Source organism: Limanda limanda, chromosome 5, assembly GCF_963576545.1.
Source record: "Limanda limanda chromosome 5, fLimLim1.1, whole genome shotgun sequence".
Lineage (NCBI taxonomy): Eukaryota > Metazoa > Chordata > Actinopteri > Pleuronectiformes > Pleuronectidae > Limanda > Limanda limanda.
The window spans coordinates 24,831,189-24,845,695 of record NC_083640.1 but is presented as its reverse complement, the minus strand read 5'-3'; the positions used below and the strand labels follow the sequence as shown (position 1 = coordinate 24,845,695).

Here is a 14,507-nt window from a genome sequence, read left to right as displayed (position 1 = left end):
TCCACTAACATGGAGGATTCAGGGTCTATGCCTGCAGGTCGTCATCTTAACAAACAGCGTATGTTGTTGCTATGCTCCGTCCCAACCTGACTGAGTGTGTCTGATCTCCAGGAGTCGTCGGACAGCAGCAACACCACCGTGGAGGACGAGGACGTGAAAGGTAAGAAACAAGTATTGAGTATTGATTAGAGATCTCAAACAAAAGGCTTCTCTGCTGCTTGGAGTTTCTGCTGCAGCCACCGAGCCTCACAATGAGCTGCCTGGCGTTTTCAGAAGTATCTCTCTCTCTCTTTCCACACAATAGAGGCTTTAAAAACACGTGTATGACAGTCGGTGGTAAGAGCGCTGAGCCGAGGAGTAGAGAGGAATCCGCTGATTGCTGATTACAGATGAGACTCTTTGTGAAGGTGGATTCTGAAAAGCTCTGCTATTACCATTCAGAGAAGAAATGGATTCTTAACAGTGAAAGTGGTTCTTTTTTTACCGACAAAATTGCTGAGGCCTGAATGAGACGGACTTGAATGAAACTCGGAGCTCTGGCCAATCACTTTTTAAAAAGCGTAGAAATTGCAGTTAAACAGAGAGCGTGCAGAAAGTCCTGAAACCTCACGGCTGCTGGAGCTTCTTCTCTCTGCTGCACCATCACGAGCCTGGGGGTGAAAATGCAACCGACTGTGACTTTCTAATGGCCTATTATGGGCTGTTTCTGTCTCTTCCTCTGAGTTGTTTTGATTTTCTGACAGAGCAGCTATTTGTGTCATCGTGTTTCTTGACTATTTTTAAAGTTTAAAGGTTCAAAGTAGAACAAAGAATTTGTTTTAAATCCCCCCAAGACATTTTATGATCACAACTGAGTGAATATTTGATGTTGTTTAAATTTAGAGTTATTGGAACACCTGATGTGTTGAAGGTGTAAATGTCACCAGCATTGTTAACAGGCCCAGACGGCTGACTGCTTACTGACCCCTCGTGGATTCTGGTTGTATTACTGGTTTGTGTGTGTGGGTGTGTGTGTCTGTGTGTGGGTGTGTGTGTGTGTGAAAAGTAAACTGCCTTGTTACACTGTTGTGGTTTGGCTTTCACAAAAGTGTTGGCATTTGGCTGAAACCTTAATACTGAGAAACACCCACCTCTTAAATACTGACGTGCCTGTGTGAGGTATCAGCTTGCAGAGTTGAGCAGTTGCTTTGTGTATGTGTGTATATATATATATATATATATATATATTTGTGTGTTTGTGTGTGTGTGTGTGTGTGTGTGTTGCTGGGATTGTGAAAGAGGTTTCTGTGTCGGATACAACACATTTATGAGCAGATAACTTCACAAACTGCTTTTGTGTCAGGCCTTTTTTATGTGGGTGTGTGTGTGTGTGTGTGTGTGTGTGTGTGTGTGTGTGTGTGTGTGTGTGTGTGTGTGTGTGTGTGTGTGTGTGTGTGTGTGTGTGTGTGCGGGCTTGTGTGTGTGTGTGTGTGTGTGTGTGTGTGTGTGTGTGTGTGTATCTTTGTGTGTGTGTATCTTTGCCAGCACACTCAAACACCCGTGTTCTCCTCATCTGAGCTGAGTACAATGCATCTAAATCGGGTCATGAACGTATCATTCCGGTGCCCAGCATACAGAACAGAATGAATGTGCGCTTCCATCTCCTCCTCCTCCTCAATCTCCTCCTCCTCTTCATCATCGTTTATTCCGTAAAGCTACATTTTTTATACAGGCATGCTTTAATTTATACTTTAAACAACTCCAGTAACATGATGACAATAAAATAAGAATGTAACTTAAATAAATCCCAAGTACACAGTGAATCTACTCAGTATCAGGGATAAATCTTTTTCATTTGACCCTCTCTTATGGCATCAGACATTTTTATGTATCAGTAAGATACAGAGCAGAATGACAGTGTTAATGAAAGAGACTCTGAGAAGAAAAGTGCTTCAAATCACTGCAGGACTTTTAAAAATGAAGGTTTTCCCTCCCAGGTCTGGTAAAAGGTGTAATTCCTTGTTTTTGGCGGGGGCGATATTGCCATAGAAGATAAAAATGTTAAAATTTGTCGATATCGATAATTATTACAATAAATGTCAAATTATAAATTATTTTAAGTTTAAAGGGAGATGTTTCCTCTTGAGTGAAGGTTTTAAACTCTTCTTTATCAGTATAGATTGACAAACACTCGGTAAAAAGCAAAACATTTTACAAATCTGTGGTTGTACCTCCTCACCAATCTCCCACAATGTAGTAGCAATATAGAGATAGAGAGTATTGCTATTGTTTAAAATTATGCTGCGTTGTTATAGATAGTTATAGATATCAAGTTGCTTTTTTAAAGTTTATTATGAACCCCTTGACTCTACTGTACTGCCCCTGTACCCACGGTGACAGGTCTCCTCCCCCCCTGCCCACTTCCTTCCCTTCCAAGGTCCCAAATTGGAGTCCCAGCCCCCCCGCCCCACTGGCAGGAATGGAGAGGGCAAGGGCACCTTCTGTTGGGGGCTCGGGGGCTACAGGGGTTGGAGTCTAATTTTAGCATGGGTGGCAGGAAGTGGGAGCCGCAGAGTCCAGAGAGAAGCTGAGGACTCACTGCTCTGCGAGCGCCACCCTCAGATAGTCTCAGTCTCACACTGCAGAGTCAGACTCTTAAGAAACCAAGCAGAGGATTAGCGCTCGGTCAGAAAACCAGCAGGGCCAGGTGAGTGTGGGAGGACTGGTGCCGCCTGGAACTGGGTTCTCTCTGCTTTGCCTTCATTGGGTCCCGACAGGTCAACGAGAGCTCGACAGCTGATCGTAACCCAACACCTGAGCTGGGATTTCACAGCATGGGAACACATTTCTGTTGGGTTGCTCCCAATGCTTTTATACCAGAGAATATTCAACAGGGCTCGTTAATCTAAAGTGTGAAAATTCTTCAGTTGTAATCTATCGGGTCACTGGCTGATAAACTGTGACGTTCTTCTACTTGTGGCATCTGTAGAATTAGAACCCGGGATGTTTCTGCACTGTACCTCCCAGGGTTCACGTGTCGATCCAACCACCTTCTCTGTTGATTGTTCTTGCCTTACAGCGAAAAGGTCCCCGGTTCGATTCCCGTCCATCTCTGTGGAAAATTGCATCTCCCAGCGCCTGCTGCAGGTTTCCTCCGGGTCCTGCAGCTTCCTCGGGTTAATTGTCAACTCTAGATCGACCTTAGGTGTAAATGTGATCGTGAGTGGTCTCTTAATGTTTGACCTGTCCAGGGTGTAACCCACCACTTGGCTCCAGCTCCCCCCCCGAGACCCTCAAAGGATATGCAGTGTGGACGGATGGATGATGAAACAGTCCTGTGAGGCTGCAATAATACCTCTATTAATGTGCCATCTCTTTTCCGCCAGCCATCTGTTCTTCTTTCTTTTTAAATTCCTGCAGGGACATTTTCTCCCCCCTCTTCTTGTCAGCGAGTGTTCATGTGTCCCCCCCCCTCTGTGCCAGCTGATAAAACAGCTGAGCCGTAATGAGTAACATCCAACTCTCTGGTTATCATCATCCATCCTCCGCAGCAATTGATCTGGAGCCATTAACTGGGATAATGAGGAAAGTGATTCTTTTCCCAATGAGATTCAGTGACAGAGGATTGTCGGTGAACTGTAATTTTGGAGAGCGAGAAGAAGTGAGGGTTGAGTGGGTTCATCATCTTGTATTTATCCTCTCCTGCTCCGATCATTCCTCACTGTGACACCCCCGCTGTCTTTTGTTGTCGTGTGCAATACGGTTGTCATCTCTTCTTACATGTACGTGTGTGTGTTTGGTCTCATTCTGTGCACGTGATCAGGGAAGAGCTTAGACCTCGGCTCCTTTAAGGCGCAGTCCAGCACCAGCTCCCACCCCGAGAGCGCTCAGGGTCCCTCGGCGGCCGTGCACTGTAAGTCAGCATGGCCTCGCCAGACTCCGCCCCTAACACACTCACACTCGCACCCTGACTAAACCCTGCTTGCATTCAAAGCGTCTAAACCCCCTAACGTCTGCTCAGATCAGATCAGAACCAGCAGGACGTCTTTCTCTCCGTCCAAAATATCTAATAACAACATAAACAGTGGAGAGAAACAAGGCGGCATGAAAAAATTAGGATGTTTTGTAGTAATTCTCCTCCTCCGCCATCCATCCCTCGCTTCCTCCCTGCGGATCCGCCCACGCCACGTGTGTTGAGATGAATGGCTTGTCTCCCTCTTATGCATAAATGTGGAACAGCAAGTCGATACTGGTGACATCATCACCATTAGATTCCCAAGCATGGATTTTGCTCTGAGTTCAGACAGGAAGAGCTCTAATGATTCACACAGAGACGTCAGTGCTGTTTGACACATCTCACCTTGTATCTGTTTGGTCGCCATCTTGTCTCAGTTCCCTCAAGTGCTCTGTCTCCCATGTTCCACCCCCCCCCATCTCTTCATCCCTCCCAAACTCAGCCGCTGCAAAGTTTGCCGACCTGCTGGGCTCGGTGCGCAGGGGCTCCGGGCCGGCGTCCGACGGCGAAGGGAGAGACGCCACGCCGCCTCCTTCTGTCTTCTCAGGCCCCTCCCCTCCTCACACCCCCATGCAGAGTGAGTAGACAGGAGCAAGAGTGGGGGAGTGTGCGGTCGAGAGGAGAGAAGTGGAAGCGAGAGTTAAAAACCTGAATTTGCACCAAGATGATGTTTGAAAACATGAAGTGACCATAAAAAACATTTTAACTGGTCAGATGTTTGGGGCTAAAGTATGATAGATTACCAGAATCAGTGACACTTCCCTGAAGGGATTTCATTCTTTCATACTTGTATCCTCTCCTTTGTTTCTCACTCTATCCTGTTCTTGCCTTCTATCACCTCCACCATCATCCCTCCATCCATCCTCCATCCTCCATCCATCCTCCATCCTGTCTGGGCACCGCTCAGTGTCCCGGCTCACCGACCTGGTAAGCAGCGTCCGCAGGGCGCCGCCGGCCCCTGCGCCTGAGAGTGATGCCAGGGCCGCCCACCCACCTGCACACTCCATCTCCCCACCTCCCCCTCACTCCTCCTCCTCCAGCCCCCCCCTGTCCTCCTCCCAGAGTGAGTACCGAGCACGAGGCAGCGTGATGCATGAAAGATCGGGGCTTCATCCAAATAAAGTTTTCAGCAGTTCAGTGCAGGCGTGTGTGTGTTTGTGTGTGTTTGTGTGTGTGTGTGTGTGTGTGTGTGTGTGTGTGTGTGAGCTGGATGAATCTACCAGTCGCTGCTCTTCTTTGGGTGAAGAACATTGAGTTCAGTAGCTCTTGCATCAGCGATGTTGCATCAGGACGTGTGCAGCTTGTCGGCTCTGAGCGTTAAGACTCCACTGACTGAGGGATTCATGCATCGTTAGGCTGCTTGGTCGGGACGTGGTTAAATACATGGACGTTGTTGGCAGTGATATGAGGAGAAACCCTGTGTGTGCTCACGTTAAAGTGTCTTGTTCTGGATCATATGACGATCGAAGGCTCTAGATGTTTTAGGTGTTTCTGCACATTTCCTGCCTCTAATTAAAGTAATTTCACCAAGAAACAAGTTTTTCCAGTTCCAGCAAGACAAGCTGGAATATATCTGACATCAAATTTTCACTAGTTGCAGTTTTCTCAGTAGACGTGTTCACAATAAAAAAGATTTAACTCCTCCCCCTCCGTCCAGCTGCGTTGACGACCTCTGACTAACTTCTGTTCTCACTGTTCTGTGCAGCTCGCAAACAAGAAATCATCAAGATCACCGAGCAGCTGATCGAGGCCATCAACAACGGAGACTTCGAGGCGTATGCGTGAGTTGAGAATCTTGGGACGTGTGGTTTGTCTTTGGCTTGTTGACGTGCTGAACATGTGGCTTCATCAAAAACCTGTTTTCATCTTTTCTCTTCAGTAAGATCTGCGACCACGGGCTGACCTCGTTCGAGCCGGAGGCGCTGGGCAACCTGGTGGAGGGGATGGACTTCCACAGATTCTACTTTGAGAACCGTAAGATCCACAAATGTATTGCTATTTGTTGGTTTTGCTGGTGTAGTCTTTCAAAAAGCTTCATGGTGCCAGTATCAGGTCAAGCTTGTATTAACACGTCAAGTCAGATTTATTTATATATATCACACAAGATAACAACAGGGGTTGAGGTGAGGTGCTAAACAGAAGAGATAAGACAACTCAAGCATGAATAAAAAGAAAGAAGTGCAACGATATAAAAAGAAGCAGAAGAAAAGATCAAACTCAAGAAGATGGAAATAAGAACAGACAATCATGAAATAGAAAGAGGCTGAATTATAAGCAGGATTAAAATAGTAGGACTTTAAATTAACATAATCATTAGTGGGACCAGAGCTGGTGGAGAACTACTGGTTATAAAAAACCTAGATTCCAAACATGAGGAGAGAAATCCTGGTCCACTTCAGTTTAAGACGAGTTGAGGATGATCAGTGACCTAATGAGGTGAATCGTCTCATCACTGTGTCTCATTGTTTCTTGTCTCACCATCTTTTTCAGTTTTGGCCAAGAACAGCAAACCCATCCACACGACCATCCTCAACCCTCACGTCCACCTGATCGGCGAGGACGCCGCCTGCATCGCTTACATCCGCCTGACTCAGTACGTGGACGGCCAGGGTCGGCCGCGCTCCAGCCAGTCGGAGGAGACTCGCGTCTGGCATCGCCGGGACAGCAAGTGGCAGAACATCCACTTCCACTGCTCAGGCGCACCGGCCGCGCCGCTCCAGTGAGGTACACACCACGACTCACAGCAGGGGGCGCTGCAGGCAAACCGTGTTCTGTGCTGTGATGTTTGGGAGAAGGTGGAGATGTTGACATGGTTCTGTGGTAATAAGAAACAGATTAATACAGAAGAAGAGATGATGTGGGATATCCTGGAATTAAAAAAAGAGTGGAAGTAGAGAAAAGTACAAAAGTGACAAGATTTTAAGTCAGCAAAAAAAACGTCATCTTTTGTTAAAAGTCTTGTGAGTTAAACTACCGAACCGACAAACCCAAGGAAGAATCACAATGGATTCAGATGATAATATCGGGCAGATCCAGGAGGCAGTAAAACTTTGTTGTTGTGTCCAACTGCAGCTCCGTTGCTTGGCGACAGCGGTGAAATCTTTCATTTGTTTTTCTTTTCTTTCTCAGGTTTTAATCCTGTAGTTTTGTCTGTGAGGAGTCTGCTGAGTGAAGAAGAAGAAGAAGAAGAAGAAGAAGAGGAAGAGGAGGAGGATGATGAGGAAGAGGAAAAAGAACAGTGTCGGTTTGGGGGCCCCCCCTCGCCCTCCAACAACAAACCCCTCCCTAAAATGGACGCCCCGGCCTCCACCCCCAGCATGCATCTCTTCTTTTACAACTCCTCCTGCCCCCCCGTCACCTTCTGACGACTCAGCGTCCCACACACTGGGAGATGGGGGTGGGGGTAGGGGGGTGGGGGGTGGGTGGGTTCAGCACTTGTGTGATTCCTCTGTCCTGTGGTCTCTTTGTGACTTAAACACTGCACTGGAAATACAGTATGTAAAGTTTTAAGTAAAATCTATTATTATCATTACTATATTATTATAATTCATATTATTATTATTATTATTACACATGTATATGTCATTTGTATAATTCAGAATTCTTGATGCCAGTGGTTTTTAGAGTTGAAGGATTTTTTGTTTTGTTTTTCTCGATCTTTTTAAGGAAGCATGTTTTTCCCCATATTAACAGTGGCTGTTTTTTATTGTGGCTATTAAGTGGAAAATGATATTTGGCAGTTTTTTTGTAATTTGCCTCTCGTACGTTAACTATGATACTTCGCCCAAACTCATGGTCGACATGTTTTTATCTTTTGGATTTGTTTTTGGGGGGGTTTTCTTTTGGAAGCAGTGCCTGATGAGTGTCACGTGAAGGTGGAGAGTGAGTCCTCGTGTGATTGTGTTTGTGTTCCTTCCTGAGTCCTGATGATGATGGCTCTGTGCAGGGGGAGGAGCCTGTTTGTGTCTGAGTAGTCGGACGTGGGGTCTCGACTCGTTAGGGTCTGTGACTTCCTGTTTCAAACGTACACATCGTAAACAATACAATCGTGTGTTTACGTTTCCACGCTGTAAAGACAGAATGTTGTGATGATGAGGTTTAAAGAACGAAGCAGCAGAGTGAGGATGAAGAAGAAGAAGAAAATGTAATTTTTATTCTCTTAACGACAGTGTTTTCTTCATTTTGTGTCGCTGCCACCAGGGGGAAGTTTTCTTTTTAATTAAAACTAAGAAAAATGTCTCAATATAACAAGATACTTAATGTTTGACTGACATTTTTTGTTGAGACGAAACTCATTTTGCTTTAACAACAAACACTATAGAGACAGAAATAATTTGGGTCTTCCATGTCGAAAAATAGAAATATCTCAGCCAATGATTTTACTTTTAATTTCTAACAATTAATGATGAATGAGTTCTGTCTTCTTACTTAAAGTCTAAAAACATAGTTAACAACTCAATAACAGATAAAGAAACCTATTTCTTATTATACCAACATGACTCAATGACAATTAAATAAGCACAATAACATCAAGTATCTTGTTATATATTAAATTGTGTTTTTCTTTTCTTTTTTATTTAAAAGGAGCACTTTTTGCTGGCCTGAACCTCTCTGTCCTCAGCATCGCCTTCTCCAGTTGTTGTTGTTTTTTAATTCGTCTGAAAAAGTTGCTTCGGGGAGGGACAGGGGGGGCCCCGCTGGTGGCTCCTGCTGTTGCTAGGCAACGGTTGACTACCCTGCATGAAGCTCAGCGGCTCCATTTCCATTAAAAGTCGAGATATTTTTGAATTCTCTAAATTCTTGGCGGCGTCTGGAACAGCAGCGGCAGCAGGTCTTTTTTTAAAGTGGAAAGAAAGGATCCCAGCGGAGGCCTTGACCTTTCTCACCTCCGACCCACGGTGAAGCTGCTGCATGTTGTACGAAGCACACACACACTCACACACACACACAGGTCCATATCAGTGATGACAATTAACACAAGTGTGTGTGTGTTTGTGTGGTCGAGGCCTCTACAAGTGGGAGGATGTTGTCTGCAGATGTCATGGATGCTCACGGCCGCTCTGCTCTGTTCTGTGGTTCCTCGTCTCAGCACAGTCCTTCGCCACAGGGTGATATACCTGTGTGTGAGCAAGCATGTGCAGTACATCCATCGCTCTGATTGTGTATTTTTTTTACAAGTTACATTTTGGAGGTGTGTGATTTTTAGCAGACGATGAGAGGAGAAGGCTTTATTTCAGAGGACGTATCAGTCCTGCTGCCTTCAGGAATTTTCTCATGATTTGAACTTGATATTTTCTCATGTTCTACTCGTTGACTCGTGTCACAGTGAAGTTTTATCAGCTTCTCGTGATGTAAAGTGCCCGTGCCAGGGGGCGTGGCCCCGGATGATACAGGTGGAGACGCTGCTCCACTGGATAATTGAGATTTTTGTTGGAGCGTAACTTTTGCTGGTCCACCATTGGCTGCCTGGTGGTCGGACCGAGACGTGGAGAGAGCGGGCAGTCGGTGTTTAGGTGAAAAGTCCTCAGGTTTCTATTTATTTGGAATATTTATTTATTTATTTTAGAGAATATTTGTATTGTGCTGAAAGCTTTTTTTAGTTTTTCCTGGTGCAGTCGTGCAGGTACTGTCTGTTGTTCAGGGGACTCGGCTCCGTGCAGGACAGCACTGGTTTTAAAGGGACAGTACACACGAGTTGCATCCTGCATGTGTTTTCTCTGTAACGACCAACATGGTGTGAATTTCTTTTTTGTCTTTTCTCTGGGACTTAAGATCTACGCTGGTTTTGAAATGATTTATTCAGTTTTACTGTGTCTTTTCTTATTATTTTCTTCCTCTGAAGTCCCATTTACCGCCTTGCCACAGTGGTAATCTATTACTTTATATGTCATGTGATGCAGGACTAGGATTTTGTGTGAGCTTTCCCTCCAAAGGCTTCATTGCATTATTTTTCAAATGTAGGTTTTTATTTTCAAGGTGAACCACTGAGTCGTCGTGTTGTGACGATGTTCGTGTCTCGTTGACCCTGATGTGATCGCCAAAGGTCAAAGGTCAAAGGTTTCTCGTCCTCCTCAGCATGCACAGTACAAATGTGTCGTTCTTCTGTTCTCCTGATCGTGTTTTCTAGCCTCTGAACATCAGTTTCATAAGAGTCACACATTTAAAAACGAGGGCGCACACAGTGTTTTCTTTGCATGACAGTCAACAGGACACTTGTCTTTTTTTATTTTAGGTGTTTTCCTTTTTACTTGGTTTCACCTTTTCTACTGAATGCTGGTATACTCTACCTTTCTCTATCTATTTTCTCAGCTTTCTAAGTGCATATAACTATTTTTGTCTCCAGATGATATAACGCAGATGATTAATGATGATTAAATTAATGACTGTGGCACTGAGGAAGATGACTTTGAAGGCAATGATGATGATGATGAAGATTGTTTTGCATGCTGTTCTACGGGGCTCTGTGTTGTCAGTGCAGTACTCTGCCTTCTGTACGTGGAGAGAAAACAGAGGAGCTCCAGCAGGGGGCGCAGTCTCACAAAGTAACGCACAAACTGACTTAGCTGCACTATAAGTTCATTTTAGAGGCAAATCCAACAGAGCGTCCAGGTGTAGAGTAAGAAACCAGCTTCCATGATGATTATTGATCAGTTGTGACCTGTGTATTGACACCACTTATAGATCATGATCCTGTGTCACTTATCAAAACTACAATCCTGACTGGAAATGATTTACTGTGCAGAGAGAAAGCACATCTGCCTCCTCTGGGGTTTTTAAAGTCATCCTCATTCTCCAGTCGCTGAGTTGCACTGACAACACTGAGTTGTTTCTTTCTCTTCGTCGGGTTTATTTCACTCTTTTCTCCCCAGTTTCTCCTCAGTTTACTCTGTTTTCCATCCGTCTCTTTTTGTTCCCGTCAGTTTGGGTTTCTCTTCTGTATAATAATATTAATCCTCTAGTTCTCTGATTCTTTGACTTATTGCTCTGTTCTCTTACGTGCTACACGTGTTTCTCTAACTTCAAGAAAAATGTGTTAAGGTGTTATCAATAAAATGACAGTTTAAATAGAAATAGAATCTGTCTTTCTGTGTGTGTGACTGCAGCAGATATACAAATGTTTTGATAGACATCTCATAGATCTGGACATACATTAATTTGAGATTTCAAAACATAGAAACTGTGTTTTTGAATTTTACATGAAGAAGAAACACAAATAAGGATGGTTTTAAATTATAAAGATTTGTGAAACATGTAAAAGTAATGGCAATGAAAACTAAAGGTTTAGGAAACAAATCACCATGTCAGTTCTCAGATTAAATGATAGTAGGTGATGGAGGATCAAATATAACTCAATTAAATGACACCATATTCTCCCAGAGTTGAAAAAACTTTTTTATTCATGCTTATTCAAAAGTTGTATTGATGGAAAAAAAACTTAAAATACACCTCATGGAATAATATATCATTACATCTTTATCATGTAGAACAGAAACAATTATAAAAAATAAATAAATAAACTGACGTATAAGTAAAACACACAACAAAACAAACCTGCTCAGACCAGTTTCACAAGTCTCTCACTGGCCTCCCACAGTTTTTTGGCCACACCAGCGTCTCGAGCAAACGGCCGCAGGCTGCAGGGCCGGCAGTCCACGAAGTAGCCTCCGCTCAGTTTGGCAGCTTCGTCTGACACGGCGCAGTGGACGACGGTCTGAGCTCCGATCTCACACGGCACAAAGAACATCCACATGATCACCTGCATCAGCATCCGGAACAGGAAGGAGTAGTGACACGTCCAACCGCTCTGCACGAAGCCTGCAGCAGAGAGAACAGGTCAGGAAACACAGAACTGTAGGTCAGAGGTCAGAACTCTCCAATAGAAGTGATTACATTTTAGGATTACTATTAACAAAACCAGAACTAGGGCTTTTTATATTTCCATTATCCATTAAATATCTGATTTCTTTCTTGACACTTATCTTTTCTGTCAAAGAGATTATGTTTTTATCGCCTGTGTGTTTGATTCTTTGATTGTCAGCAGGATTATATAAAAACGACTGAATGGATTTCCACGAAACCTGATGTATTAAACATGTTGTTTATATTTCCACTGATTTCCACAAGGAAATAATTCATACCACTTGATCAAATATTTAGGGGATTGATGTCTGAGTGTTTACATTTTACAAAAACACAGCCTCTCACCAGGATGCACAGCACAACAGGTCACTTCCTTCCCTTCTGTGATGCGGGCCAGTTCCTGACTGAAGTAGATGTTGGCCAGTTTGCTGCGGCAGTAGGTGAAGAAGGGCAGCAGGTTGTAGTTGAGGTCCTGAAAGTCCAGCTTCTGGTATTTGTAGGTGGAGCACGTGAGGGTGATCACTCGGCTGGGAGCGCACTCCTTCAGACGAGGCAGGAGCAGGTTGGTCAGCAGGAAGTGACCTAAGTGGTTGACGCCGAAGCACATGCTGAAGCCGTCGTCTGTCCAGTCCAGGACACTGGGCATCCCTGCAGGAAGACAACACAGGAAACACATGGACTTCAGCTGATGGTGCTTTTCCCCACAGTATTATACGTAACTGTCAAACCAATAACAAACTAGTGCCTTTGTTTTCATTACCAGAAGTGTGCGGAGTTGATTGTTGTGTATTTTAAAAGTAATTAATAAGTTCACTAAAACCCGCAGTCTTAGCCGATGAAGTCCTTTTTTACATAGTCCAAATATAGAGTTGAGACAATGATAAACAGCAGGTGGGACAAAGAGTTATAAAATGAACTTGTACTCTGGTGCAAAAGGGTCTAATGACATGGTGACGCGGTTTATAAGTGTCCACAAACCTAATTTTGGCATCTTCTTACTTACTAACACACATTAACACAGAAACTGATAAATCTGCAAGTGGGTAAAACAGGCTCATTTATCAATCTGGATCCACAATAAACACAATCACAGATTTCCCTCGTCCTTATTCCTTTGGTGATATTGTTTAACTCCCTCACCTGCATTATTGATGAGGATGTCCAGCCTCTTCTCTCTCTGGAGGAAGCTCTTACTGAACTCCCGCACCGAGCGCAGGTTGCCCAGGTCCAGCTCCATGTGCAGGACATTGAGACTGCGGCTCTTAAACTTGATCTCTCTCACAGCCTTCTCCGCCTTGTCCATGTCTCTGCAAGCAATGATGACCCGAGCGCCTCTCAGAGCCAAGGCCACCGCCGTCTCCTTTCCAATACCAGAGTTCCCACCTGCAGAGAAAAACACACACAAACAAATGTATTGTTCTGTGGTCATTCATCGCACTTCTGGGCTTCACAAGTTAAGACTGAACTTGTTTCCTCAAGGTCCATCTTCTTCACCATCTTCTTCCCACCAAGAGGTTTTACCTTGATCAGGGTCATTATGTTTTCACCCCTGTCCACATATTATTTGGCTGGTTTGTGTTTGTAAGCAAGATTACACAAGAAAACTACTGGACACTATATATGTTGTTAGATCACTAGTATCGGTTCTGGACTCAGTATCAGCTGACGCACAAAGTCCAGGTATCGGTAGAAAACAAAAAACACAAACGTTAAAGAAATATCTAAACCACACACGTCGTATTTCACTTGAAACCCTTTACACTAAACTGGGATCCCATTAACAAAGTAGTGCTTTAGTATGTTGCATGTGCCAACAACAGATTTGCATTAAAAGAAGATGCTGAGGTCCTACTTTCACTTTTACTCAGAATAATGCATATCTGCATTCATTTGTGTATCATAACTGGAAACTTCGAATCCAAGTGACATTATAAACTCAAATTGGTGAAAATGTGACCAATTATTAAATGTAGTCTTTTGCAATTCAACTGTAACTGTTAGTATTTTATTAAGTTATGGTTCATGAGTATTAACAGGTCAAAATCAGAGTCTCCTTCCCAATTACTTCAAACCCCCTGAACCCATATCTCCTTTAATTGGGGTCTGACACACATTACATGTCTATTACGTGTTTCATGAAGATCTGTGACCTGAACGAGACAAACATCATGGTTTACTGTTCCTCCCCCAGCTGCGGGAGCTAGCTAGTAGCATGCTAACCTGCTAGCACTCCATCTGTTTACCTGTGATCAGAACTGTTTTCCCGTCGAGTCTCGTCAGGTCGGTGCAGCTCCTCCTCCTCTTCATCCATTTCAAGATGAAGAAACAAACCAGCGCAGCGATGATGGTGTAGAAGAAATACATTTCCCCTGTGAGCGCTAGCTAATATCTGCTAGCTGTGTTTATTAGCATCTACTGACAGCTCTGTGTGTGTGTGTGAGGGGGCTAAAGCTAACTAGCTTGTTAGCTTGCAGGGGAAACGCGTATTTCCTCCGGCTGCTGTTCGTCCATTGCGGGTTTCAAGTTGCGGTGAAGATGTCGGACAAGATCCCGGACTGAGACGAAAAGAGGAAAAACAACAATAAGACTTGCATTGAATTAGAAATCTCCCTTTAAGTCATTCTCTACTACCGGATGTAAAGCTCCAGGAAGT

General features: G+C 44.1%; 2 protein-coding genes across 2 annotated transcripts in view; one reads left to right on the top strand and one right to left on the bottom strand.

The window, feature by feature from the left end:
- Positions 1-7,363, top strand: part of camk2b1 (calcium/calmodulin-dependent protein kinase (CaM kinase) II beta 1) — a 55,402-nt gene extending 48,039 nt beyond the window's left edge. The window contains exons 17-21 of the mRNA XM_061070942.1: positions 112-160; positions 5,700-5,775; positions 5,874-5,968; positions 6,485-6,718; positions 7,124-7,363. Coding sequence (XP_060926925.1) covers positions 112-160; positions 5,700-5,775; positions 5,874-5,968; positions 6,485-6,717 — 453 coding nt within the window. The 3' untranslated portion in view covers position 6,718; positions 7,124-7,363. The remainder of the gene's footprint in view (positions 1-111; positions 161-5,699; positions 5,776-5,873; positions 5,969-6,484; positions 6,719-7,123) is intronic.
- A 4,025-nt stretch (positions 7,364-11,388) lies between these two features.
- On the bottom strand, positions 11,389-14,496 carry si:dkey-174n20.1 (uncharacterized protein LOC796174 homolog). The gene is made up of 4 exons (XM_061071463.1): positions 14,098-14,496; positions 12,995-13,237; positions 12,200-12,502; positions 11,389-11,809 (listed from the first exon to the last, which is right to left on the bottom strand). Exons 1-4 carry the CDS (start codon positions 14,216-14,218, stop codon positions 11,550-11,552), a joined length of 927 nt encoding a protein of 308 aa, XP_060927446.1. The 5' UTR covers positions 14,219-14,496; the 3' UTR covers positions 11,389-11,549.
- Between the last annotated feature and the right edge of the window lie 11 nt (positions 14,497-14,507).

What these genes read in the sequence shown, in the direction of transcription:
- si:dkey-174n20.1 (XM_061071463.1), bottom strand. Translation starts at nt 14,218, where the DNA reads ATGTATTTCTTCTACACCATCATCGCTGCGCTGGTTTGTTTCTTCATC. An exon ending in GAAAACAGTTCTGATCACAG is followed by an intron (nt 13,238 to 14,097) that starts GTAAACAGATGG and finishes TTTTCTCTGCAG; the next exon opens with GTGGGAACTCTGGTATTGGA. An exon ending in CTGTTGTGCTGTGCATCCTG is followed by an intron (nt 11,810 to 12,199) that starts GTGAGAGGCTGT and finishes TCTCTGCTGCAG; the next exon opens with GCTTCGTGCAGAGCGGTTGG.